At 47.2% G+C, this 24,590-nt stretch overlaps 1 protein-coding gene across 14 annotated transcripts in view; it reads right to left on the bottom strand.

The window, feature by feature from the left end:
• The window catches only part of CNTFR (ciliary neurotrophic factor receptor), a 545,676-nt gene that overhangs the window by 235,824 nt on the left and 285,262 nt on the right, over positions 1-24,590 (bottom strand). For all 14 annotated transcript variants that reach the window (XM_061613159.1, XM_061613148.1, XM_061613142.1 and 11 more), the window contains one exon: positions 9,240-9,321. In XM_061613159.1, coding sequence (XP_061469143.1) covers positions 9,240-9,321 — 82 coding nt within the window. The remainder of the gene's footprint in view (positions 1-9,239; positions 9,322-24,590) is intronic.

A 24,590-nucleotide genomic window follows, 5' to 3' on the forward strand; every position in this document is an offset into this window, starting at 1 on the left:
ATTTGCAGCTCAAAACAACTACAGCAGTATAGATTCCCTGTTTTTTCTTCTTGAAACAAACTGATTTGCAACTTCACCATGAACGCCAAGTACATATAATCCCTTTTAACTGTCCATAATAATAGCCACTCTGTAGCTTGGCTGGAGATATAGGCCATGCTGCAGAGTCATAATTACATGTGGCTAGAGACCAGGGTGGATGGGTGGGGGACACTAGGCACCCGCTCTCTAGACTAAGGAGAGCAGCCCTGAGATGAAAACCTTTGTATTTTGATCATGTAAACAAGGCTTGGGTTATTTTTTTAACAAGATGTTTGCTCACTCTCTCACCCCTGTCCCCTAATGATGTCAGCTTGTTATACTAATCAAGGATCACTTAGTTCTGCCCAAGCTTTCCATAGCTCCAACAGTACATCCTGGATACCTTACTGAAGACCAAAGCAACACAGTTGCCACCCCAGATTAATATTCCAAAGCATTTAAAGCAGACCCAAGTTTATCCTCATGTAGATATGGCCATTTTTTAAAAAAAACAAAAACTAGCTTAAATGAGTTCTGGTGAAAAGCATCAATAGAAGTCCAAGCCAAGACATGGAACCTACTAGAACTGAGCTGAAATCTCTTGTCATTTTGGCTATTTTGTAGTTGTGTGTTTGGAGTGGGAGGCAGATGAATTTAGTCCCCAGATGTCTCTGCTCCTCTTAGTGGCCTTTGTCCTCCCATAGTGCTCCCGTGAGTGTCATTATGTCATCATGCAGCATCCTTCACAGGGGCATTGTGGGTAACACACACACACACACACACGAGTAGCCACCCTTTACCCCTCCAGAGCGCTCCTGTGAATCATGCTATGTGATGATGTAGCATTAGTCGCAGCAGGATTATGGCAGCGGGTATGGGGGGGACTATAAAGATTTGCAAACCATCACTGGCAGGTTTCCTGCTTCCAGCTAGAATGCAGATTGTCTTCAGCTGCCTGCCTCAAAGTTATATTCCGCCTACAGACTGAGGACCTCACGCCTGCTCCTTTGCATCCTGCTTGGCATGAGGGAGGGAGGACTCTGCAGACTGGAAACCCCTCTGCCCTCTGCCACCTGGCCGATGTTGTGGGGAAAAGCACTAGCAAGAACCTGCTGACTCCTAAAATAACAACAGGAGAAACTGACCCCATTTCTTAGCAGGCCTGCCTCTAGGAGTTCCCCCATAATTCACGCTGCATGTCTTGACAGGAGAACAAAAGTTCAGGGCAAGGGGTGAGTGGCTGCCTCTTCATTACTGGACATAGAGGCAACTCAGGAGCTGGGGCTGCTTGTGTCATTGATTTTGGCTACGCAGGCAGAAAGCACAGTAAGGGGACCCGCAAATCCTTAGAAATAACATACTGTAGAGCCCAGGAGTGCCTTCATCTTTGTAGAAGTAGTTGACCTTCCTTAGGCATTTATTTAGACCAGATGTGGGGAAACGTTGGCCATCCAGAGGTTGCTGCACTACAACTCCCATCAGACCCAGGCCAATGGGCAGCACCAGCTGGAGAGCCAAAGGTCTGTCCACACCTGTCTTAGGCTGATACCCACCAGGATGACCAGCTCTGAGTCTTGGTTGTGTACATTCAAGGAAGGGCAAAAGGTAGGCTGTGGTCCATTGGCCCACTCCTAGTGGAACATCTTGTGCCTTGTGGTTGCTTATACAGTAGGGGTGGGAAGCCTGTGGCCCTCCAAATGTGGTTGGACTACAAACCCTCCTTGTCCCAGACCACTGGTCATGCTGGTTGCGGTTGATGGGACTTAGCGTCCAACTATATCTGGAAGGCCACAGGTTGCCCGCCTGCTTTAAGAAAGCTGGATTTGGTCTCAATATGCACTTTTTCCTCTATACATTTAATACATGCAAGTGGACCACAGGGGTTCTAGCAGTGGAAAAACTGACTATGCAAGTCTTAGATCACTTAACTTGTAAGCAACAGCCAGTGTGGTGTAGTAGTCAGAGGATCGAACAGGGCGTGGGAGGCCAGGTTTCGAATCTCTACTCAGCCATGAAGCTCACTGGGTGCCCTTGGGCCAGTCACTGCCTCTCAGCCTAACCTACCTCACAGGGTTGTTGTGAGGATAAAATGGAGCCAGAAGAACCCTGTATGCTACCATGAGCTCCTTGGAGGAACAGGCAGGAAGCTGATGATGGCTCACTACACACATCCTAAAGCAATGCTCAGGAGTGGTTGTCAAATTTAATCGCAGGCTCATCAGTGGGCAACTCCTGAGGCCATTTGACCTGTAGGAGACACAGTGGAACCAGCAGCCAAAAGGCAGGGCTTCTGCACATTGGCTGGGAATGATGGGAGTTGGCATCCCACAAGGGCACCATGCTGAGGAAGGATGCAGTGGACAATGTTGCATGCAAGTGCAAAAAACCTTTATTATTATTATTATTAAAAAGTTCTGATGTTGCAGCCTCCATACATGGACTACAATCTGTAAAAAATAAAACCTTGGTCAGGTTGAACCATCAAACAGACGGCTGAAACATTCTCAACTGAGCTAACTTAAGGATGTGCAACTGCACTTGGGTGCATTTCCCCAATGCTACCTTTGCCTCTCTCTCTCCTCTCTCAGTTGGAACATAAACGGAAAGCACCTCGGGGCACAGAATTGCCTTTTTATGTGCTGCCCTCACTATATAGATCAGCCCTTCTCTGACCTGGTGCCCCCCAGATGCTGTTGGACTACAACTCCCATAATTCCTGACTGTTGGCCATGCTGGTTGGAGCTGATGGGAGCCAGAGCCCAACAACAGCTGGAGGGCAATAGGTTCGGAAAGGCTGGGCTAAATTCTGCACCAGCCTTCCAGGCATTGACATGACAGCCCGTTCTCAAAGTAAGGCCAAGCAGTGGGGGTGCAAAGTCCGGGGAGAGACATTTAATGTAATCCAGGCTGAGCGGTCGCCCTGCATAACCTGGCATTCACTGAACCCCACCAGGCGCCTCTTCCAGTCTGTTCAGTGACTTCTCAGAGAGCGGAAGGAGGATGAAAATTAGTGACCTGCAGCCCTTTCCTTCTGGTCTGCCAGTAGAGACAGGCAAGATGGAATTCCATTATTCAGTATTAGAGAGACACAAGACACAGAACGGCCCTGAAGGCTCTTTCCTGCCTTTAAAATATGCATGTGTCTTTGTTTGTGCACTGGCAGGTACCGGCCAGGGCTTGCAAACAAAGCCGCCTTGACAGCTTGGGGAAGGCATGGTTCTTGCACCCTAGGAGGGCCTAAGCGCCGGCTGGCTCTCTCCTTGGGACCAGGATACCTGAAAGATCGTCCCACCCCTTATACACCCAGTCAATCACTGCGCTCTGCAGGTGAGGGCCTCCTGCAGATACCATCTTATCTGGAGGTTCGTTCTGCACAATATAGGAAGCAGACCTTTAGTGTGGCGGCACCTACCCTGTGGAATTCCCTTCCCTTGAATATTAGGCAGGTGCCATCTCTGCTATCTTTTTGGCACCTTTTGAAGACTTTCCTCTTTCAACAAGCCTTTTAGGTTGAGACCTATCCGTGTCTGTGTCTGTGTTGGAATTGCTTTTTAATACATTTTTTTAAAAAACCTTTTTTTAAAACAATATGTTTTTAACCCTTTTTTAAAAGATGTCTTTAAAGTTTTTTAAAATAATGTTTTTAACGTTGTTTTGTTCTAATGTATTTTAAGGTCTGTTTTTATGATGTTTATGTTTTTAGTGCTTTTGTTTACCGCCATGGGATCCTGCTGGGAGGAAGGGGGGGATATAAATCAAATAATAAATAGAAATAAATAAATTTGCAAGCCAGACAATATTCTGATACTGTATAGTTAAGCAAGTTTTTCCATAGAACACAATGCTCAGAGGCTCTTTTAGCTTTCAGTGGCTGTCAGCTGTCATTCAAGCTGACAGAAGGAGGTGCCGGGGAAATGTTAACTCCTTTTTCTCCAGCACTGAAGTCCTGATCCAAATTGTCCTACCCAACCCTCATTCCCATGGTCATTGTGAGCTAAAATGGAAAGGGACTCGCAACCTAATCATGGACCACGGTTGCCTTGCTTAGCCAGGATGACACTCCATTCTCCTGCCAACCACAACAGTATGAAGAAGACAACTCAGTGATACCTTCTGATCTCAGAGAGCTGTAGAAATCCTGAACCAGTGGCTTGGATGTGGTTTTGAGGTGGATGAGGGTAAACAAGCTAGTGTACAATCCAGGCAAGATGGGGGTGCTGTGAGTGGGTGGGGAATCACCTGCTCCAGAAGGAGGGCTCCACCTAGTCTTCGATGGGGTCTCACTCTTCCTGAAAGACCAAGCCTGCCATTTAGGCGTTCTTCTGGGCTAACTGGGGAAGCTCAGGTGGCAGCAATGGTGAGGAGCGTGTTTCACCAGTTTTGGTAAGTGTGTCGACTGCAAGGCCTACCTGGCCAGCTATCCATGCTCTCATCACATCCAGGCTGGTCTATGGCACTGTGCTCTGCCTGGGGCTGCCTTCAAAAATGATTTGGAAACTTCAGCTGGTTCAGAATGCGGCTGCTTGAGACACGCTGGGGGTGAGGTGGTCAGATCATGCAATAACATTACTATAATGACTGCACTGATTGGTACTGAAGCCCAAATTAAAGCGCTGGTTTCAACTTTTAAAGCCTTAAACGGTCTTCAAGTTATTGGAAGGTCCACTTGCATCCATACCAAGTTGCCTGCATGATAAGATCATTTGCCTGCTAGTAAGGTCTGTGAAATGGGGGGGGGGGCACGAGCAGGAAAGCTTCCCACCTCTGCCAACTTTGGAATTCATGGCCCGCTAACCTCTGCAAAGCCACTCTATTTCAGGTCCTCGGAAAGGCCTTGAAGACCCATGAATTTTCACTGGCTTTTTATTCCTGAGCTTCTCTGTGCTGTTCCTTTGGGCTGATGGATTTGTGAAATTTTTGCGTATGTGCTTTTTATACGTGGGCTTGTAGATTTGTGGATTTTCACTGTTGCTGTGAAAACTGTATCTTTATCAGGGAAGCTGCCTCAAGTGGATTTTAACTCATCAATGGCCTGCCTTCAAGTCAATCCCAACTTATGGCGACCCTATGAATAGGGTTTTTATGGTAAGCAGTATTCAGAGGGGGTTTACCTTTTGCCCTCCTCTGTGGCTGACAGGCAGTGACTGGCCCAAGGTCACCCAGTGAGCTTCATGGCTGTGTGGGGATTCGAACCCTGGTCTCCCAGGTCGTAGTCCAGCACTCTAACCACTACGCCACACTGGCTCTCTCATCAAGGAGCCCTATAAATATTTTAAATAAATAAATAAAATAGAGAAATATTAAATAAATAGATAAGGAAACTTTAGAAAAGGAAAAGACATTAAGATGCAACACTTTTTCGGGTTTTGTCCTATGAGACAGTTTCTCCTGCCCTGAAGGCTGCTCATTTACTCAAAAGTAAATCTCATTTAACAAAGGCCTAGTTCTCAATGAGTGGATACAGATGTGCTTGAGCTAGGGATGTGAGAAGGCATCATCTTCCTGTTCCACCGTGTTTGTCGCAGGCAGCGCTGCTTCCGCTCTGCTGCGGTTCACCATTCTACACCTTTAGTCTCGTCTGCTGTGGCGAAATTGCGCAGCTTAAGTAATTTGTGTGATAAATCACGCAAATTGTGTTGTCATTACATTATTCCTCCCCATTCATTTCAGTGCAAAGGAAGCTCGATGCAAATGTGGGGTGGGGGTGGGAACTGTAATCAATTACAACTTGTCTGCGGACCAAGAGCAACAGCAGCAGCGAATACTGATCGTATTGACTGGACTGATTTCTGTTGAGGGCATGGAACCAATAAGTGAACACCAGCAATTTCCACTCCCTTTTCCACTGTCGCTGGAATTCTCTGACACCCCTCGACATTCTCACATTTCCAGTGGAGGCTCAGAGGTCTACACCGTTGTCCTTTTTTAAAAAAGACCCTCCACATAGGGAATGGGGGGAGAGGGTGTCCAAGGAGGAGGTTTCTGTCATTGGACTACAAGCAACCCTAGCAAGGAATATGCCCAAATCCATCCAGAAAACTCCTGCAGGAGGAGATCGCTCAGGAAGAAGCAGCAGGCTTGCTTCTGTAAGGCATTCACAAGAGGAGAGGAAAAAGAACTTCTGCCAAGGGGTAGGGGAGAGATGCAGGTGCCTACTGATGGATGAGGGAGTCAGGCAGTCCCCTCAACTTGCACCCTGAGAGCGCCCCCTTGCTGTCAGAGATGCCCACAGTGCAACCACAGCGTCTGTAACACAGGGCTTCTTCTCCGTGAGCCACTGCAGCGGAGGTGATTGCCAAAGATCAACAGCAGTGGAGAGGGAGAGAAGGAGGGAGAGGCAATGCAGAAAGTCAAATCTCCCTCCCTCTGGCTGAGTAATGACTAAGCCTAATTGCTTATTGCTGGTTACTAAGCGACGGGGCAGCGGCAGCTCGGACACCCATCAATATATTAACCTCGGCATGCGGCCCAAACAAGCTCATTCATTTCCAAAGGTGTTTATCTCCCTCCTTGCCTACTCTCTCGGGAGAAAACATAATTATTATTTAAATGTGAGTTAATTCAGCCAAGGTGTTGATCAATAATGGAGAATTACTCTTTTAAAAATAGAGAAATCATGAGGCAAGGCAGGAAGCATGCAGGACACAGGGAGGGCTCAATTATGGACACAGGGCCCTGAGGAAGCAGCCCCCCCCCAACCCATTAAGGTCGGATTAGATGAGAGTTTCTGCCTCATCTTCAAGAGGGGCGGAACTTCTGGCTTCTGCATGTTCAGACCCAGCATGTTCAAACACTGCATAGCTATTTTTGCCCGGAAAGACTAAGTGTTTACAAAGACTTTGCTACCATTATATACTACACCATTAGAACATACAAGAAGATGAGTTGAATGTGAACAATGATCCATTCTGCCTACCCAGAGTGCCTAAATGAGAAAGTTCCCTTGGAGAGATTCACAAACAGGACACAATGACAAAATCTGTCCATAGCCATTAATTATCTAGCATCTAATAACATGAGCTGTTTCACGGTAGAGTCTGCATTTTAGGCTATCGTAGCTAGTAGCCTGTACGCTCCACATAGTTGTCTTTTTTTTATTTAGAAGTTTTGAAAAACATATATATTCATCAACGATTTAAACAATACTACTTTACCCAATTCCCCCCACATAAATCTTCCCTCTCCATGTAGTTATCTAACACTTTTTTAAAAAAAAGGCATTTATGTTAGAAGCCATCTGGGCATCCTGTGAGAAGTCCCATATATCTGTTGGTAATCTGTGAGCCCTTTTGAACTAGTCTCCCATAACAAAGACATCTTATGTTAAAAAATAAAATAAAGTGTGCTAGATTGCGTCTGTCTGTTTTTAATGCCTAAGGCAAAACTTGACTACAACGAATATTAGAAGGCTGCACAAAATTTAGAAGTGGGATAATGGTGCATGGTCTTCAATAAATAGTTAGGGATCACTTTACTTCAATTCACCTGCACCTTATTCAATTTGCCATTTTATTTATTAGAAGATTTCTATAACACTTTTCATTTACCAAAAAAAACAAAAAACAAAAGCGGTTTGCTCAATAATGAATCCTATGATCAACACGCAAGGCCTTGTTGGTGATGCTGCCATCAAACACTGACCCATGACAGGGTCTTTTCGGTGATAGCTCCCTGTTGGAAGAATGCCCTCCCCAGTGAGGTGCATCTGTCTCCGTCATTATTAACTTTCAGGAAGAATTTGAAAACATCCCTGTTTACCCAGGCATTTAAGAACATAACAAGAGCCTGCTGGATCAGGCCAACGGGGGCCCATCTAGTCCTGCATCCTGTTCTCACAGTGGCCAAGGAGACCCCATCCACAGAGAGCTCAGCTACTCAGGGTTATAATGATAATAATTTATTTATTTCGGTCGTTGACCAGCAAAGCTACTCAGTGTTGCAGCAAGTTCGCCTGCCCTGACCCCACCTTTGCCCTGAATACAGCCATGGAGAGGTGCCCCTGGGAAGAACGCTCAGCACCCGACAGCTGGCAAGATTAAAAGTAGGAACTGGCCACGGTCTGAAAGCTGCAGCTTGTGCAAAATGCAGCGGCCAGATTGGTAACAGGGACCAGACGGTTCGAGCATATAAAACTGATTCTGGCCCGCTTGCATTGGCTGCCTGTACGTTTCCGAGCTTGATTCAAAGTGTTGGTTTTAACCTATAAAGCCTTACATGGCTTGGGACCACAATACCTGATGGGCCGCCTCTCCTGACACAAACCCACCCATACACTATGCTCAACATCCAAGGCCCTCCTCTGGGTGCCTACTCCGAGGGAAGCTGGGAGTCTGGCAACAAGAGAGAGGGCCTTCTCAGTGGTGGCCCCCAAATTATGGAATTATCTTTTTGATGAGGTGCCCCTGGCGCCAACAATGTTATCTTTCCGGCACCAGGTTAAGACTTTCCTCTTCTCCCAGGCATTTTAGCATGTGTTTTTTAAATTGTTTTTGTGTTTTAAAAATTGAATATTTGTTTTTATTGTTTTTAATTGCTGTAAACTGCCCAGAGAGCTTCAGCTATGGAGTGGTATAGAAATGTAATCAATCCTCAACCTGATGCCCTACAGAAGTTTTGAACTACAACTCACATCAGACCCAGCCAGTCATAGTAAAAAAGTGAGCAACTGAAATCTTCATGCGTCTCTCTCTCTCTCTCTCTCTCTCTCACGCACGCTCTCACGCACGCTCTCACGCTCTCACGCACGCACGCACGCACGCACGCACGCACGCACACACGCACGCACGCACGCACGCACACACACACACACACACACACAGAGCTCCATTCTAGTGCATGGGGGCTTTAACTGACAACTGTCCAGATGCTTCAGCTGGTGTAGAAAGAAGCAGCCCACCTCGTGATGAAGAGTGAAATCCAATTTATATAAACCAGATTCTTTGCGCCATGGTAGAATTGCCCAGTGTGGCTTGATTGGTGGCACAGAGTATGTAGGCGGAGAGTCGGGTGCCTGGCCGACCAATCACGTGGCTGCTTCACCAAATGCTGGGAAACAGCACGGATCCAGTCAGCCTGCACAACCCACACCCAGCACCATCATGCGAACTGGCCTAGCATAGGGTGTCTTTCCTGGGGGAGCAATAAACTGCCTTTGCAATTCCTATAGCCGAAATCTTCCTTGGTGCTTCAGATCCAGAAATGGAGAGGTGCGTACTTACCCTGCTGGCTGTGTCTCTGAGCATAAACTACCACCACCGCGGCTAGCACCACATAGCACGCCGCCGGCACAGGGCAAGCCATCTGCGGAAGCAAACAGACAACAACAAGCGGTCAGTGGGGCAAAAGCTTGAGGGGGAGAGATGGGGAGCAGGAGGGTAGGGTAGGGGAGAAGGAAGCAATTAACAAGCAATGGGCTCCTCCCTGAACAATGCTGCCACACAGCAACTGGCTACAGTGCTGATTCAGGCAGTGCAGAGCAAGAGAAAAGTGTCAGGAGAATTCAGCCATTGCCCTCTTTCTATTTTTCATGCAGCTGACTAAGGTCCATGGAGGAAGATCGATCTAGCACCACCTAGTGAGTTCATGGCACAGTCAGGAGGATCCAAATTCGGGTCTTCAGATCTTACTCTAAGCACTGGAGAGGTCTGCATTCCCTCTGGTTTGCTCCTCTTTTCAGCCTGTGTCCAAGCACTCCATATATCATCCAGTTCCTGTAAACACACACTCCTCATTAGGATTAGCAGTACCGGGGGGGGGGGGACGGCTTAGTGGCAGAGCATCTCCTTTGCATCCAGAAGGTACCAGCTCCAATCCCTGGCTAGGACTGGGAATGTTCCCTGTCTGAAAGTCCAAACAGCCACTGCCAGTCAGAGTAGACAATAGTGAGCTAAATGAACCAATAGTCTGACATGGTACAAGGCAACTTCTTAAGTCTCAGGGGATTGTGTGTTAAAAAGTACACTATTGCATTCTCACTGCACCCCAACAGAAGCCTGTAACGTCACTGTGGTGTGCAAAAATCGGGGTGGGAGAAAGAGAAGGAGAAGAAATGAGATTTCTAAACACAATCAAATTACAATTAAGAAGGGAATGGGCCTTTAAGAATAAAAGGAAAGCCCCTTTGCATTAAACCAAAAGGCCCATCTATCTCACGCAGCCCCCTGATTCTCCCTGAGGACAACAAGGGGCTTCCGGAGAGGGAGGTGCTGGAACAGAGTTGTCACTGCCTTAAGGCAATGGGAGGCAACAGCTTTCTTGTGCTGTTGACCAGAGCATTGGCACTTGGAGGCCCAGTCTCAGAAATATCTGGTCATTTATGCTGAGGAACCCCAGAAGCACAGTTTGAATTGGGAAAGGGAGCAGGATTGCATGTTGGGCAGTACGAAGGTGGCTGTGCAGTCTTACCTGCTAGACACTATGCAAGTGCCAGCTGTGGAAGGCCTGGAGCAGAAGATTGCAGGGGCAGGGAAGGTGGCACAGACACAAGCGTGGCATGACAGAAGCACCCTCAAAACAAGGAGGAGGTTTAATAAAAACCTCCAGGCAGCTCAAGCAAGCCTGCAAGCCAAACCAGACGAGGAGAAGGACATCCGGAGAACAGGCTATAGCAGCCTTTCCCAACCAGTGTGCCTCCAGATGTTGTTGGACCACAACTCCCATCTTCCTGACCATTGGCAATGCTGGCTGAGGCTCATGGGAGTTATGGTCCAACAACATCTGGAGTCACACTGGTTGGGAAAGGCTGGCCTATAGGAACTTTCTACCCTTATATAATTAAACCATGAAGATGAAAGTGCTCCCCTTCTGACAGTCCCCATGGAGCAATTAGGGCAATCAGCATTACTGTTGGTCATGGGCTGCGTTTGCAGAATGGTGTTTGGGGGACAATAGACGGGGGCCTGGATCCTCACACAGGAGCCGTGAGGTTGTGATCAGAGAGAGAGAAAATAAATTCTTCTAGGGCTTAGGTCTGGAAGCAATGAAGGCTCAAGGAGAGGCGAGGAGCACTAGACCATGTGCAGTCTAGAGCAACCTTCCCTAACCTGGTGCCCTCCAGATGTTTCATTAGGCTACTGGCCCCATCAGCCAAGACATCTTCATAGTCTGATGTCAGTTGTAGTCTGAAACAGCTGGAGAGCACCAGGTTGGGGAAGGTTGGTCTACAGGGGAAAAAAGCCTGATTGAGAGGCTAACATACATCATCACTGAGTGGCATTTTAAAAAATAAAATAAATAAGAAGAAAATCAGAGTGGTTCAAAACTAGCAGAGGAATAGACCTGTAGAGGGCAAGAGGAGATTTCTTCACAAGGCCCCTGGGTTTCCTCCACCCTCCACTCTACTCCAAACCCCCAAATCAATGTTTTTGGAAGAAATGACGCTTCTTTTGCTTTGACTGAAAATGTCACCTTGGATTGGCTAAGAAGCTGAAATGAAACACCTCATGTCTAAATGATTTACTTCATGTCAATTCACGGCACTTTAAATTGCTTTTACAGGCTTGTTTCAAAAATAATCTTTACAACTGTATTCAGAATAAAGTGACTGTCATCACAATCCAAAGCACAGAGGAGAGCGAGCCCTGTGGAAATGGAGGGAGCAAGCATACTTGCAAGATCTGCATGAAGGGATCAGGGTAACGACAACCACAGAGCCAGCTAAAGACAGAGGACCCTCCTAAGGCGAGGCAAACCTTAGCGACCGACACGACCACCCAGCACCTTGGCTGGGACCGACATTCAGCAAAGCCAGATGCCAGCACCTGCCCACGTAAGAGGCCTCTCTGCCTAGTGGAAGGACCCACTCGCCCAGCCCTAAAGCGACACCCTCCCTGCGTTGCCCCCCTCCCAGGGCTCAGGAAGAAAAAAGCCCCAAGAGAAGCCCCAAGGCCACTGGGCCAAAGAAGCTTGTCTGAGGGCAAGAGAAAGGGAGAGTGTGGGTGCAGAGGAGGCAGGCACCCTCTGTCCCCAGTTGGAAAGGGCACAAGGATTGGGAGTGCCCAAACTGCTGCCTCCATCAACCTTTGCCTCTCTCTTTCCCTGCCCTGGTTAGGTGTTTTTTTCTTGCCAGGGGAGGGGAGGGCAGTGTTAGGATTACGGGAAGGGAGGAAGAGCTAAGGTGTGCCGACTTCAACCCTGTTCCCCAGAACTGCCTACATAAGCCTCCCCGCTTCAGCCTTTCCTATGGCGGTCCAAGAATCTGCCCCAAACCCACAGTGAAGAACTGTACGGCGATTCTGCATCTCCCCTTGCTATTCCCCCCCACCTTCAGCAAGGGAAGGAGGTGGTAGCTCTGTGGGTGTGCAGACATGCATGCATGTGTGCATGTGGGTGTGCACGCATGTGCATGGGGGGGAGTGATGGTGCACTGCCAGGGGCAACATGGAACATGAAACCCCGTCCAAATGTCATCTCATTTCCTTTTCTCAGATCCCAGGATGAAAGGCTGCGGCAGGATGAGAAGGCGTGCTGGTGTTCACTCCTTATCCCATAGTCCTGACAAGCCTCACTTAATAGGACTCAAGCCCCAGGGTGATTGCAGAGACCCTGTCAGCATTAAACCCCAGAGACAAGGCAGGCTCTGCGTTGTGCTAATACGCGCTTCAGAAAAGTCTTACCTGCGGGGTCAGCACTGCTCACACTTGAAAGGGCACCTTTAATCTGATTTAAGCGCCCTGACTGTCAACAGAACAGTTGGAGGAGGCCTGGAGGATCCAGACAATTACAAGAAGCTGGAGAACCCTGCCAGATGCCTCTTCTCTCTCTTCTCATTAATAATAATTCATTAATGATGCGGGGGCTTAGGAGGCCGGCTGGCTAGGAGCCAGGGTGCCAAGAGGGCACCACAGTCAAGGAGAAAGGAGGGGGCAGCAGGGGGAAATCCACAGATAGCTGAATTCCACCCAATGATTTGGAATGATGAACCACAACTTCAGCTGCAGGTCCACAGTTATTAATAATTTATCTGTCATGATGGAGCGTCATTAGCAAACTGCGAACCAGCTGGAAAAACATGCTCTGCTTGGCAAGCTCATGCCATTTGTGCCAGCTGAAATGAACAATGGTAGCCACTGGAGGAGGGGCGTGGAGAAGGACAGACGGGCACGACACGAGGCAGCCATAAACAAACAAACAGCGTGAGATAAATAAGGCCCATTTCGGAAGGGTGGCCATGTTGGTTTACTCTACCAAGCAAAAAAAAAAGTTCTGGGGCAGCTGGGAGGCCCAATAAGTCATTGTTGCATGTGCGTGTGTGGGCGGGTGAGGACTTTTGTCAGATGCATTAAGTGGAATTACAGCTAAGCCAACTCCCGGCTTTGCACAAGAATTATCCATAGCATTGAAGGCCCCACGCTCTCCCAGCCAGTTAAAAATGTTCCTTGAGAAATGTGTGGCAACCCATTTGCACTGTCCTCATCCTCACACAACTTCCCCTGCCTTCTCCACGCAACTCTGCAGCATCACAACATGCATGGTGTGATCTTTGTGAATGAGCCAGGAAGGGAGGCGTCAGCGGTGCAGATGCAGTACCCGCCACAGAAGAAAATGGCATCCATCAAGACTGAGAAAAAGATTAACGTTCAGCCAAAGTATCGTTTTAGGAAATACTTCCACCCCACCGAAATCTCCATTTTCTACCTCCAAAATAAACACTTGAGACTATTTCAGCACAGGTATAACACGTTGGCACACTGAAAAGAAACAAAAATGCATACATGGGCTAAAAGGCTAAGAGAACTCAAGAGGTAGCAGGACATGCAACACCCACCTATGGAGCCCATAAAGGAAGATAAAATTTGGTCAACGGCAAACAGCAGCCTACTACATACCTCTGATATTTACAATTAAATTACATACGCACATGCAGACGCTAAAAGGAAGGCATGAGTTTGGATCCTATCCACACTTACTAAGGAGTAAACTCCATTAAATACAGTCTTATATCTGCCTAGATTGAACTGTAAATTTATTGCAAAGCTCTCGCTGAAATCAATGGGCCTTGTTAGGCCATGACCTGCCATAATAAAATCTCTCTCATCCAAGATCTAATTGAGGATGCTGACCTGGCATGTATAACCAAGACCTGGGTGAGATTAGCCTCTCCCAGCTGTGCCCACCTGGGTGCCACACCACCAGGGTAGGCTTGAGGGCCGGGTCTGTTGGAATACACATGTAGTAGGGCACACTCTGGATTTGGGTTTTCTCAGTCGGGAAGGGAGAGGATGATCTGAAGGCGGGGGGCATAAAAGCAGTCCCTGTGTCATGGTCAGGGAGGTCCACCTAGCCCCTTTTGAGCACTAGTTAAAGACCTTTTTCTGCAAGCATCTGATAGACAGAGATGATATTGGCTGTATTACTGTGCTGCCAAAGTTTTCTGTTGGTGGTATGGGGGGGGGTTATTATTTTGTTTTTATGGTGTGGTATATTTACTTTTGTTTTTAACAACGTTGTAAGTCGCTGCTAGTTCAGTGTGGGTCACATCAGAATGTCCTTCAGGAGCGCTTTTGGTGGATCAGATAGAATGATGCAGGACAATTTCATTCAGACTTCATTTATGGCTGACTTAACTTAATTCACACCTCCTGCCCTAACATACAGGCAAGAACAAAACAAACCTGGCAGCTTTGGCACTACTTTGTATTTTCCAATAGAGTCTTAAAATGTGTTTTCAGACAACTGTTTTTTTTAAAAACATTAGATAAAATATGTATTCTTTAAATAACACTTTTCATACAGATTTTTTTTAAAAAAAACAAATTAACATGGAACAGGACAGATTTATGAATGGGCATATGTGAAAAAACCCACCCCCACCCAGAACACAGACAACCAAAAGCAGAACAAACTCCCCTTCCCAATAATACCTCTTTTACAAAAGCTACTGCAAACACCTCAGTCAAGAGGAAGGAAACGATTGCGGTCAGTCTGCCTGCCACAAGCCGGTTTCCTGCTCTACTTTTACCAAAGTCCTGTAATGGATCACTTCCCACTGCCTGGAATTCACTGACAAGAAGAATTAACTGGTCTATTCAGATGCAAAGGGCGGCTATCCAAGGCCAGTCATCTCTTCTGGCACTGACAGCTGCTGATTTGAGGGGCAGCACAGTGGTAACAAGGCCACACTAGTTTAGCTTTGGAACAGGACTCTCCGCAGGGCCAGGGGGGTTGGAAGGAAGGTTGCCAGCTAGCTAGAATGCGGCTCGCCTGCTCTGCCTGTAACAAAGGGTTCATCTGCGAAAGACTCTTGGGTGATGCTTTTCAGGGCAACGAATTCAACATGGGCACCTGCTAAATTCTACTCCACGAGGGGCTAACTCAAAAGTGGGCAGCCCTTTACTGGAAGGGCATATTTATTTATGCAGATCGTTTATATACCACTCTTTGCACAAGCCACAGGGTGATTTACAACAAGGCAAATAGATACAAACACTTGACATCCATAACATAACACAATCCTTTAAAATCAGGTAGCAAATGCCCTGCTCTGGGAAGCCTGCATTCCATACACACACATGCAACCTGTTACCAGCCTCCATCAGCAAAAGGAGAGGATGGACACGCAGGTGCAGGAGGCCAGCGTTTCTAGCCCCTTTAGGCTACTGTTAGACTTCCTCAGTGGGATCCAGGCCTCAGGGCCAGTGCACCATTCAGAGGAAGATGAAGCGAGGTGGCTTTGCATGAGTGTTTTGGGCTGAACAGCCAGCAGGTTGCTCGCTTTGGCCAGACAGGTCTACGGTGCTGCTGAGCCTAGATTCCTGCCTTCAGGACAGTTTCTTGCAAATCCACTCTACAAACTCTTCTTGCAGCTGCTCAAGGGAGACAGCACAGCAGTTGACCTGTATCAAAAGTAGAGCAAATACTAGCCTCACCCGCACAGGGAAAAAGATGGCAAGAGAAGGTCCTGGATGGAGAGGCTCCAAAGATTTTATTTCCAAAGCTCTTCTTTCCTGATATTGACAACAACAACAAAAACCATCACCGCCAGCGAGGAGCACCCAGACTGCTCCTGGTTTTGCTTTTCTGGGCTGCCCAAGAACAGCTTGAATCAGATGCAACATGGCTCTAGGGGAAAGACACAAAGTGTAGCCTTACAGCAGCCTTTGCCAACTGGGTGCCCTCCAGATGTTTTGGTCTGCAACCCCTACCAGCCCTAGCACCATACGGCCATGCTGTTGAGTTTTGCTCAGGCCATCTCATGACGGCACCAGGCTGGCAAATGCTGATTTGTAGCCAAGTGAAAGGCTCTTAAGTGGGCCTTATTTATTGTGGGAGGAGGGCAGGGGCTGCTTTGCACCACTCCAAAGAGCACTCCAACCGCTTAAGGCACACTAATGAGACTTCCATAGATGTCCTCAAAATCAAACTTGGAAAGGGACCAACGTGCCACCTAGTCCAACCCTCTGCCATCCTTTCAGCAGTTGCCCAATAGCTTGGTCTATACAACCCAAAAAAGAGTGCAACGAAACACAGACTGAGCAGCATTGGGATGGCAGACTAAATAGCCTCACATTACACAAACCAGCCCGTCAAGCCACATGCTGTTTGGAAAGCCAGGGGTGGGGGAACCAGAGGAGCAAGTCCAACACTATTAGATAATCCCAGGGGGCACTCCTCACTTTTTTTTCTGTGCATACTTAGGATGTTTTAAGTGTACACCTAAAAATATAAGATATGACAGTGACAAACCATCTTTTTTTAGAAACCTGAGTCTCCTTATCAGGAAGACACAACTTCTTCCTAAAAGATCTCTGTTGATGGCAGACCTGGTTGGCTGCTTTCTTAATGTGCAACGTGATCTTCACAACCAACACTGAATCTGGCAGCCGATCAGACTCCGAGCACAAATGCACCATCTAATTTCCCCCAAAAGAGCTATTTTGAGAGTGTGACTTCATGCCGACAATCATAATCTCTCTTCTTGTGGTTGCCCCCTTATGCTCTACAGAAAGGAAGGTGGACTAGACCATACAAGAGGGAGGGATTTTATCTTGGCATGGCAGGAAACATCAGGCCACACATGCCAAAGCCACCTGGTTTTGCAAAGCTCCCTTCAGCAAAAGACATTTTCAAAGGAATTGCAAAACCCACCTGCTTGACTGCTTCAAGATCTCTGTGTGAAAAATTAATGCTACCCTCCCCCCGAATAAATCAACCCTCAGTTTTTGTTGTAAAATGCAGAATTTATGGGCAAAAGCTGCAGGAAACAAGAGCTATTTGAGGAGTTCACCACTGTCTGAAATACGTCTAGAAGGCTGTGAACTATACAAGCCACGAATATACTGAAGACGGAGCCATTCCTGTATGAGAAACAGGCAACCTCTGTTGGCTTGACAATGGCACTATTGCAGCAAAAGAATTGTGAGCCTCAGCTTTGCCAGCTATATATCCCAGCCCCAAGGTGGCGACTACTTAAATTCAATGGCCCCAATCCTGTGGAAGAGACCGGCCTGCCTCATCCTTTGCACAATATGGCTTTAAAAAGCAGCGGTCCAGAAAGACTATAAAGGCCACTGCAAGCTATACAAGTAATTTGTAGCAAACATGTTCTTTGCCACCCTGAGACTTAATTATTTTTATCCTACTTCTTCTATGCTCGAGGTGGTTTACAGATCAGTAACATGCAAGACCAAACAAAATGTGCGACAATGGACTGGATGAGAACTAACAAACTGAGACTCAATCCTGACAAGACTGAGATGCTGTTGGTGGATGGTTTCTCCGATCAGATGGTGGATACATATCCTGTCCTGGATGGGGTTACACTCCCCCTGAAGGAACAGGTTCGTAGTCTGGGAGTCATCTTAGACTCTTCCCTCACACTTGAGGCTCATGTAGCCTCGGTGGCCAGGAATGTGTTCTGCCAGCTTCGGTTGGTAGCCCAGCTACGTCCCTATCTGAGTAAGGAGGACCTCACATCAGTGGTACATGCTATGGTAACCTCGCGTCTGGACTACTGCAATGCGCTTTACGTAGGGCTACCTTTGAAGACGGTTCGGAAGCTACAGCTAGTGCAAAATGCGGCGGCCAGGCTGCTAACAAGAACTAAGCGGTCTGAGCATATAACACCTGTGCTAGCCCGTTTGCACTGGCTCCCAATATGCTTCCGGGCCAGATTCAAAGTGTTGGTACTTACCTATAAAGCCTTATACGGCGCGGGACCACGATATCTGTCGGAACGCCTCTCCCGCTATGAACCGGCCCGTACACTGCGGTCTACTACGAAGGCCCTCCTCCGGGTTCCGACTCATAGGGAAGCCCGGAGAGTGGTGACAAGATCTAGGGCCTTCTCAGTGGTGGCCCCCGAACTGTGGAATGGTCTCCCCGAGGAGGTGCGCCTGGCACCGACACTATCATCTTTTCGGCGCCAGGTTAAAACCTTTCTCTTCTCTGAGGCATTTTAATTCCTGTTAATTCTAAATTATTATAATCTGATTTTAGACTGTACAGTTTTTGTACAGTTTTATATACTATGTTATACTATATTGTGTTATTTCTTATTGTATTTTTAATGTTCACCGCCCAGAGAGCTGTTGCTAGTCGGGCGGTATGTAAGCTTAATTAATTAAATAAATAAATAAAAGCCACAGCTGAACACAAAACAATTCATTGCAACAACAACAACAGACCCAGTTACAAAAGACCCTCAGTGCCACCACCCAAGGAGGGCCCACAAGCTGCCAGCTTCCGAGGGCCCTTCTACAAAGGCCTCAGGGGGTTAAGAGGGAGGAAACTGCATCCTGTGTATTTGAAATCAAGGCTGCTCCTTCCTGCAGCTGACTGAACCCCTTGGCCAGTGTTGGGCAGTCTGGACAAAGCCCTTGCGCCAATCTCAACAGCCCAGGTGAAAGTGGTCCTCCTGGCCCAGTTTGTGTCTGTGTTGGAATTGCCTTTTAAGGTATTTTTAAAGGTGTTTTAAAGATGTTTTGTTTTAAAGTCTGTTTTTAAGATGTTTTAGAGCGTTTTAGTTTGCCACCCTGGGCTCTGTTTGGGAGGAAGGGCATGATATAAATTTAATAACCACATCAACAATAATAAAAAGCTGGACTTCTCCATTTTGGAGGCCAAGCACGATGCAAAATTTCTCTCAAGTTTGCACAGTCAGGAAAATTTTGTTGAATTGGGGAGAGCACCTAACCCCGACTATCCTGGAGAGTCTCCTAGAGAGCTTGTTCTTCCCACATGCATCCCACACACAGAGTTTGACAGGAAGAAAGGGAAGAGCTTGAATGATGAGCAGAAGTTACCCAATCAGCGAAGGGGAGGGACCTCTGACAGGGACAGTCACCCCCAGCTCCTGAAAGGGGGTTGGACATGGTGGTTTTTTTAAAAAGGGTGAAATGGAAGAACACTACTTATTATATTCCAAACAGTCCAAACCTTTTACATCTCAGTTCAGTTCATAGCCATAATATACTCTCAAGATATATTGCAACTGTAAGTAGCCAGTGATTATAGCAGTTATAATAACTGTAAGAGAGCCGATGTGGTTTAATGGTTAAGAGTGCTGGACTGTGACCTGGGAGACCAGGTTTGAATCCCTGCACAGCCGTGAAGCTCACTGGATGGCCTTGAGCCGGTCACTGTCTCTCAGCCTAACTTACCTCACAGGGTTGTTGTGAGGATAAAGTGGGGAAGGGGACAACCATGTTTTTATGCCACCTTGAGCTCCTTGGAGGAAAGGTGGGATATCAATGTAAGAAATACATTGACTAATACTAAGTGGAGATGAATACAGTTATTTTTTTTTTAAAAAAATGCAGATCATGACTCTTGTTCTAAAAACACTAAGCAGTTTTCCTTCTTTTTCTTCTAAGAGCAAGACAGGAAGTGCATTGCTGCAATTCCGGAAGGACGCTTTTCTTTGAAGTCTTTGGAGTGTGTGTCAGTTTCCCAGGAAGGGTGGCAGCACAGCTGAGCCTCAGTGAGTGCTTTCAGGGCAGTTGGCAGGGAGCCTCAGACCACACAGCTGACCTCGGCTCTGCGTGCCATGCAGAGAGAGTGACTTGGCAGCAGCCGGGCCGTGGGCCGCCCATCTGGCAAGGAGCAGTCTGCCGGCATGCTGTTTCCGGTTAAACAAAACGAGTAAATAACCGATTGTTTAAAACCCACCAAGTGACATCTGAAAACGTGAAGCCTAAATGAAGGGTGGCAGCCCTGAAGGGATCATGATGGCAGTCTATAAAACCAATGAGCAGCTGTTGCAATTTAATTTCTTTCCCAGCACAAGAACTTCCAGGTAGCAGGCTAGACACCTGACGGAAGCGACAAGCAACTGAAGGACGGGCTCCTTCCCAGAAGAAAAAAGCAGCCTGGAGATGCTGCAGAGGTCAAAGAAGATGAAGAGAAAAGAGGCCACTGTGTGAGACGGGAGGATGTTCTTGAGATCACCTGTGAGGCAGATCCCAGAATCTTTTATAGGACAATTTCTCTGAAATGTTCACAGCATGCATTCAGATCTTGTGCAGCTGAGGCTGAAGCCTTTCAGCCATCAGGATGAGCGGAGGCTTTTCAGCCCTGCTTCTGTCCAGAGTGTCAGAGCCTGACTGTGACTGGGGGGGGGGCTCATCTGAGGAAGAGGAAGGGGAGGAAGGAGTCTCTGCAGAGACCTCTAGTACCACAACTGGGGACCCTGAAAAAGCTGCTATCACAGTCGGGCAGCTCAAGTTTATTTGTTTGTCTGTTGGTTTATTATTTTTCCACCCTTCTTCCCAGTAGGAGCTCAGGGTGGCAAACAAAAGCCCTAAAAACACTAAAACATCTTAAAAACAGACTTTAAAATATATTACAGCAAAACGTATTTCAAAATCTTTCTAAAAAAGATTTAAAAACACCTTAAAAGCAATTCCAACACAAACACAAAGACACCCCATGACCCCATGCCCTGCACCTGGACCCCCATCTCAACTCCCTCTCCCCCTTCACCCCCACTCCCCCAGAAGTGAAGGCAGTTTCAGACCCAGCGAGAAGTCTAGAGCTGGCAGAGGAGATCTGGAAGCTACACAGCCAGTGTGGGGTAGTGGTTAAAGTGTTCAATTAAGACCTTGGAAACCAGGATCCAACCCTCCACTGAACCATGAACCCCACTGGGTGATCTTGGGCCAGTCACTGTCTCTCAGCCTCTACAACCTCGCAGTGTTCTTGGGAGGATAAAATGGGAAAGGGGAAGCCATGTACACCAGCTTGAGCTCCTTGGAAGAAAAGTGGGATATAAATGTATTCATAAAAATAACTACCAGAGGTTTACTCAGAAGAAGGCAGGATTGGGACCCAGCAGATGGCCATACATACACATCTCTGGGACCCTCCAGACTCTGTGTGTGTGTGTATGTGTGTGTATTCTGCCATCAATGCAATAATAGCGCATTAATGGTGGATTTATAGTCTACACATATCATTCCACTTTATTAGCTGTTCTACATAAAAACGTCCCCTTTAGGATGCACACCTTAGAAGCTGAGAGCAATGCCATCAGGAGTCCAGACCAAGAGGCTAGACTCAGCAGGGGCACCCAAGACGGAATGGTCAAAGCTAAGACACCAGACTAAGATGCATCCAGACTCAGAGGAAGGCAATGGTAAACCACCTCTGAATACCTCTTACCACGAAAACCCTATGAACAGAGTATCCAAAATGCAACATGAGATAGTGTTGGAAGATGAGACCCCCAGGTCAGAAGGCAGTCACCGAGCTACTGGGGAAGAACAAAGGACAAGTACGAGTAGTGCTGTGACTAATGACGCAGCTGGGTCAAAGCCGAAAGGGAGCCCAGAGGCTGATGCGCACAGATGTGAAAGGAGAGTCTAGAGTTGTACGACGCACACAATAGGAACATGGGATGTGAGAAGCATGAACCAGGGAAATTGAAGACACATAACAACAACAACAACCATAAAAATGTAAGAAGAGCCCTGAAGCTGTCTCAGGCCAAAAGGGGCCATCTAGTCCAGCATCCTGTTCTCACAGTGGCCCACCAGATGCCTCCTGTGGGAAGTCCACAAGAAACTAAGATGCTTCCCCAGTGGTATCACCTTGCTGCCACCTCCAGGGGCACTCTTGTGCTAGAGCGTGGCAAAAGCAGGACACAAACAACAACCCAACAACCTCAGAAGCATTCACAGTTTAAAAAGCTGGCAGGATTTCAGCAGGGAACTACGCGGCCTGCTCCAATTGCAGCCAAAGCAGCAGAACCAGAGCTTGGAAAAGTTACTTTTTTGAACTACAACTCCCATCAGCCCAATTCAGTGGCCATGCTGGTGGGGCTGCTGGGAGTTGTAGTTCAAAAAAGTAACTTTTCCAAGCTCTGAGCAGAACTGCCCACAGGTGCAAATTATATTGGAAGCAAGATCTCGCATAAGCACCCCAACAGCATCATGAGCACAAATCATCATGGATACACAAACAGGATGCCTGGAGGGGTCCCCCAGTCTCTTGTGGACTTTTGTCAGGATAATAACACTTCATTGGGCTCCCACAAGCCCACCTCCCAGCAATGGGGACCAGTTGAGAGGCAAGAGGCCTTCCTTGCGGTTGGTTCTTCCTCCGCTTGACAACTTGCCCTGCTACTATATATACCACTGAGCCTCCACTCCAGAGAGAGAGAGAGAGATCACCACACCATCCATAGGACCAGAGTTCAGGACACTTTGCATCACTACAATGTGCTCCTCTGAGCTGTACTGTAGAGATGGGAAGATCTGTCCGTTTCGGTTCTCTCCGTTCCTCACTTTTCTAATGTTAATTAAATCCAGTTCTCTACATTTCTGCAGCAATCTGAGGTTCTTTTTTAAATCCTCATAAAAATTCTCCACCTTTTTAGTGCACATTTCTCCAAATAAAGGCAGTTTTGACAGGTACATTTTTGCAAGCCATTTCTCACCACATCATGGCTTTTTGCATGTTATTTTCACTCATATATTTTTATGCACACTTTCCCTTAGTATATTTCCCCTGGCTGCCCACTTGCTACCAGGCCAAGTTCAAGATTCTAGTTTTGGCTTACAAAGCCCTATACAGCTTGGGACCAGGATCCTGAAAGACCGTCTTACCCCTTATATGCCCAGTCGATCATTGCACTCTGTAGGTGAGGGCCTCGTGCAGATACCATCTTATCAGGAGGTCCGTTCTGCACAACATAGGAAATGGACCTTTAGTGTGGCGGCACCTACCCTGTGGAATTTGTTCCCTCCCCTTAAATATTAGGCAGGCGCCATCTCTGTTGTCTTGTCAGCGCGTGCGAAACACCTTCCTCTTTCAACAAGCCTTTTAACTAGAGACCTTGTCCCAGTCTGCGTCTGTGTTGGAATTGCTTTATAAGATGTTTTTACAGCTTTTTTTTAAACAATATGTTTTTAACCTTTTTTTAAAAAAGATGTCTTGAAAGCTTTTAAAAAACTGTTTTTAAAGGTTTTTGTTTTAGTGCCTTTTTGAGACCTGTTTTTATGATGGTTTGAGGTGTTTTTGGTGCTTTTCTTTGCTGCCCTGGGCTCCTGCCGGGAGGAAGGGCAGGATTTAAACCAAATAATAAATAAATAAATAAATAAATAATATATGCATTTTTGTAAATATTGTTTAGTTGGCGAACTGCATCCCCAAATTCTAATAAATGCAAATTTCAAAGGATGGCTGAGTTTCAGTTCTCAGACTGTTTCAGAAATTGTGCATTTGATAAATTCTGCTTGAAACGCGAACTGAATCGAAATTCTCACCCATCCCTAATCTCCAGACACAGGAAAAAAAACACTGCCCTGTGCATCCCCACACATGTAAGTATGCCTGCCTGGTTCCTGCCTGTATTTAGGGCAAAAACTACTTGTGCCACATGTCAAACTTGATCTGCAGTTCAGAAAAGCAAAATGTATAAAGCAGGTTTAAGGGTGTCCCTAAACCAGTAAAAGTCAAGAAGCAATGAAGAGAGAGATTGCAATCAGATGCTGTGGATTGGTTTTGACAGTTTTTGCTTTCCTTTTCCTGGCCTGGATGTTGCCGCTTTTGCCTTATGTTCAACACCCAATTAGCTGGCTCTGAAGTCAAAGCCGAAAGCAGAACTGGAGCAAATCAGAATGGGAAGGGGGACGCCAAAGTCAGGTGCAAAAGACCCAGAGAGAGGCCAGCTAAAGTCTGGTGGGAGGTCTGTGTCAAGAGAGGAGTTGCTCAGATTGAGGATGTCGGCAACCTCAGTGCGTAAATGTGGGGGAACAGCTGAAGCACTGGGGGACTGGAGAAGACCTGGCCTGGGAGTAAGTACCTGAGCATCCGGGTGCTTGCTTGCTTGCTTGCTTGCTCATCTGGATTGCTGTCTCTCGAGACAGCTGAAGTCCTTGATAAGTGCTGCAAGGACTGGAACCCCCTGCCTGACCCTGGCTCCAGAGAGAGGCTGCAATTAATCTTGCAGCCTCTTGCATCACTTCCTGGCTGGGTCAGGGGGCATAAAAGTCCAGCTGCCCTTGGGTGAGGGGTCTGCCACCAGCAGGGTCACCCGAAGGGGGTTGTTTCTTGGGGAGCCCCTTAAGGAATCCCGAGGGTGACGGCACTACCCCCTGCTATTTTTTTTTAATCAATCTAGAGGAGCTTGG

The sequence above is a fragment of the Rhineura floridana genome, chromosome 1 (assembly GCF_030035675.1).
Source record: "Rhineura floridana isolate rRhiFlo1 chromosome 1, rRhiFlo1.hap2, whole genome shotgun sequence".
Taxonomy (NCBI): Eukaryota; Metazoa; Chordata; class Lepidosauria; order Squamata; family Rhineuridae; genus Rhineura; species Rhineura floridana.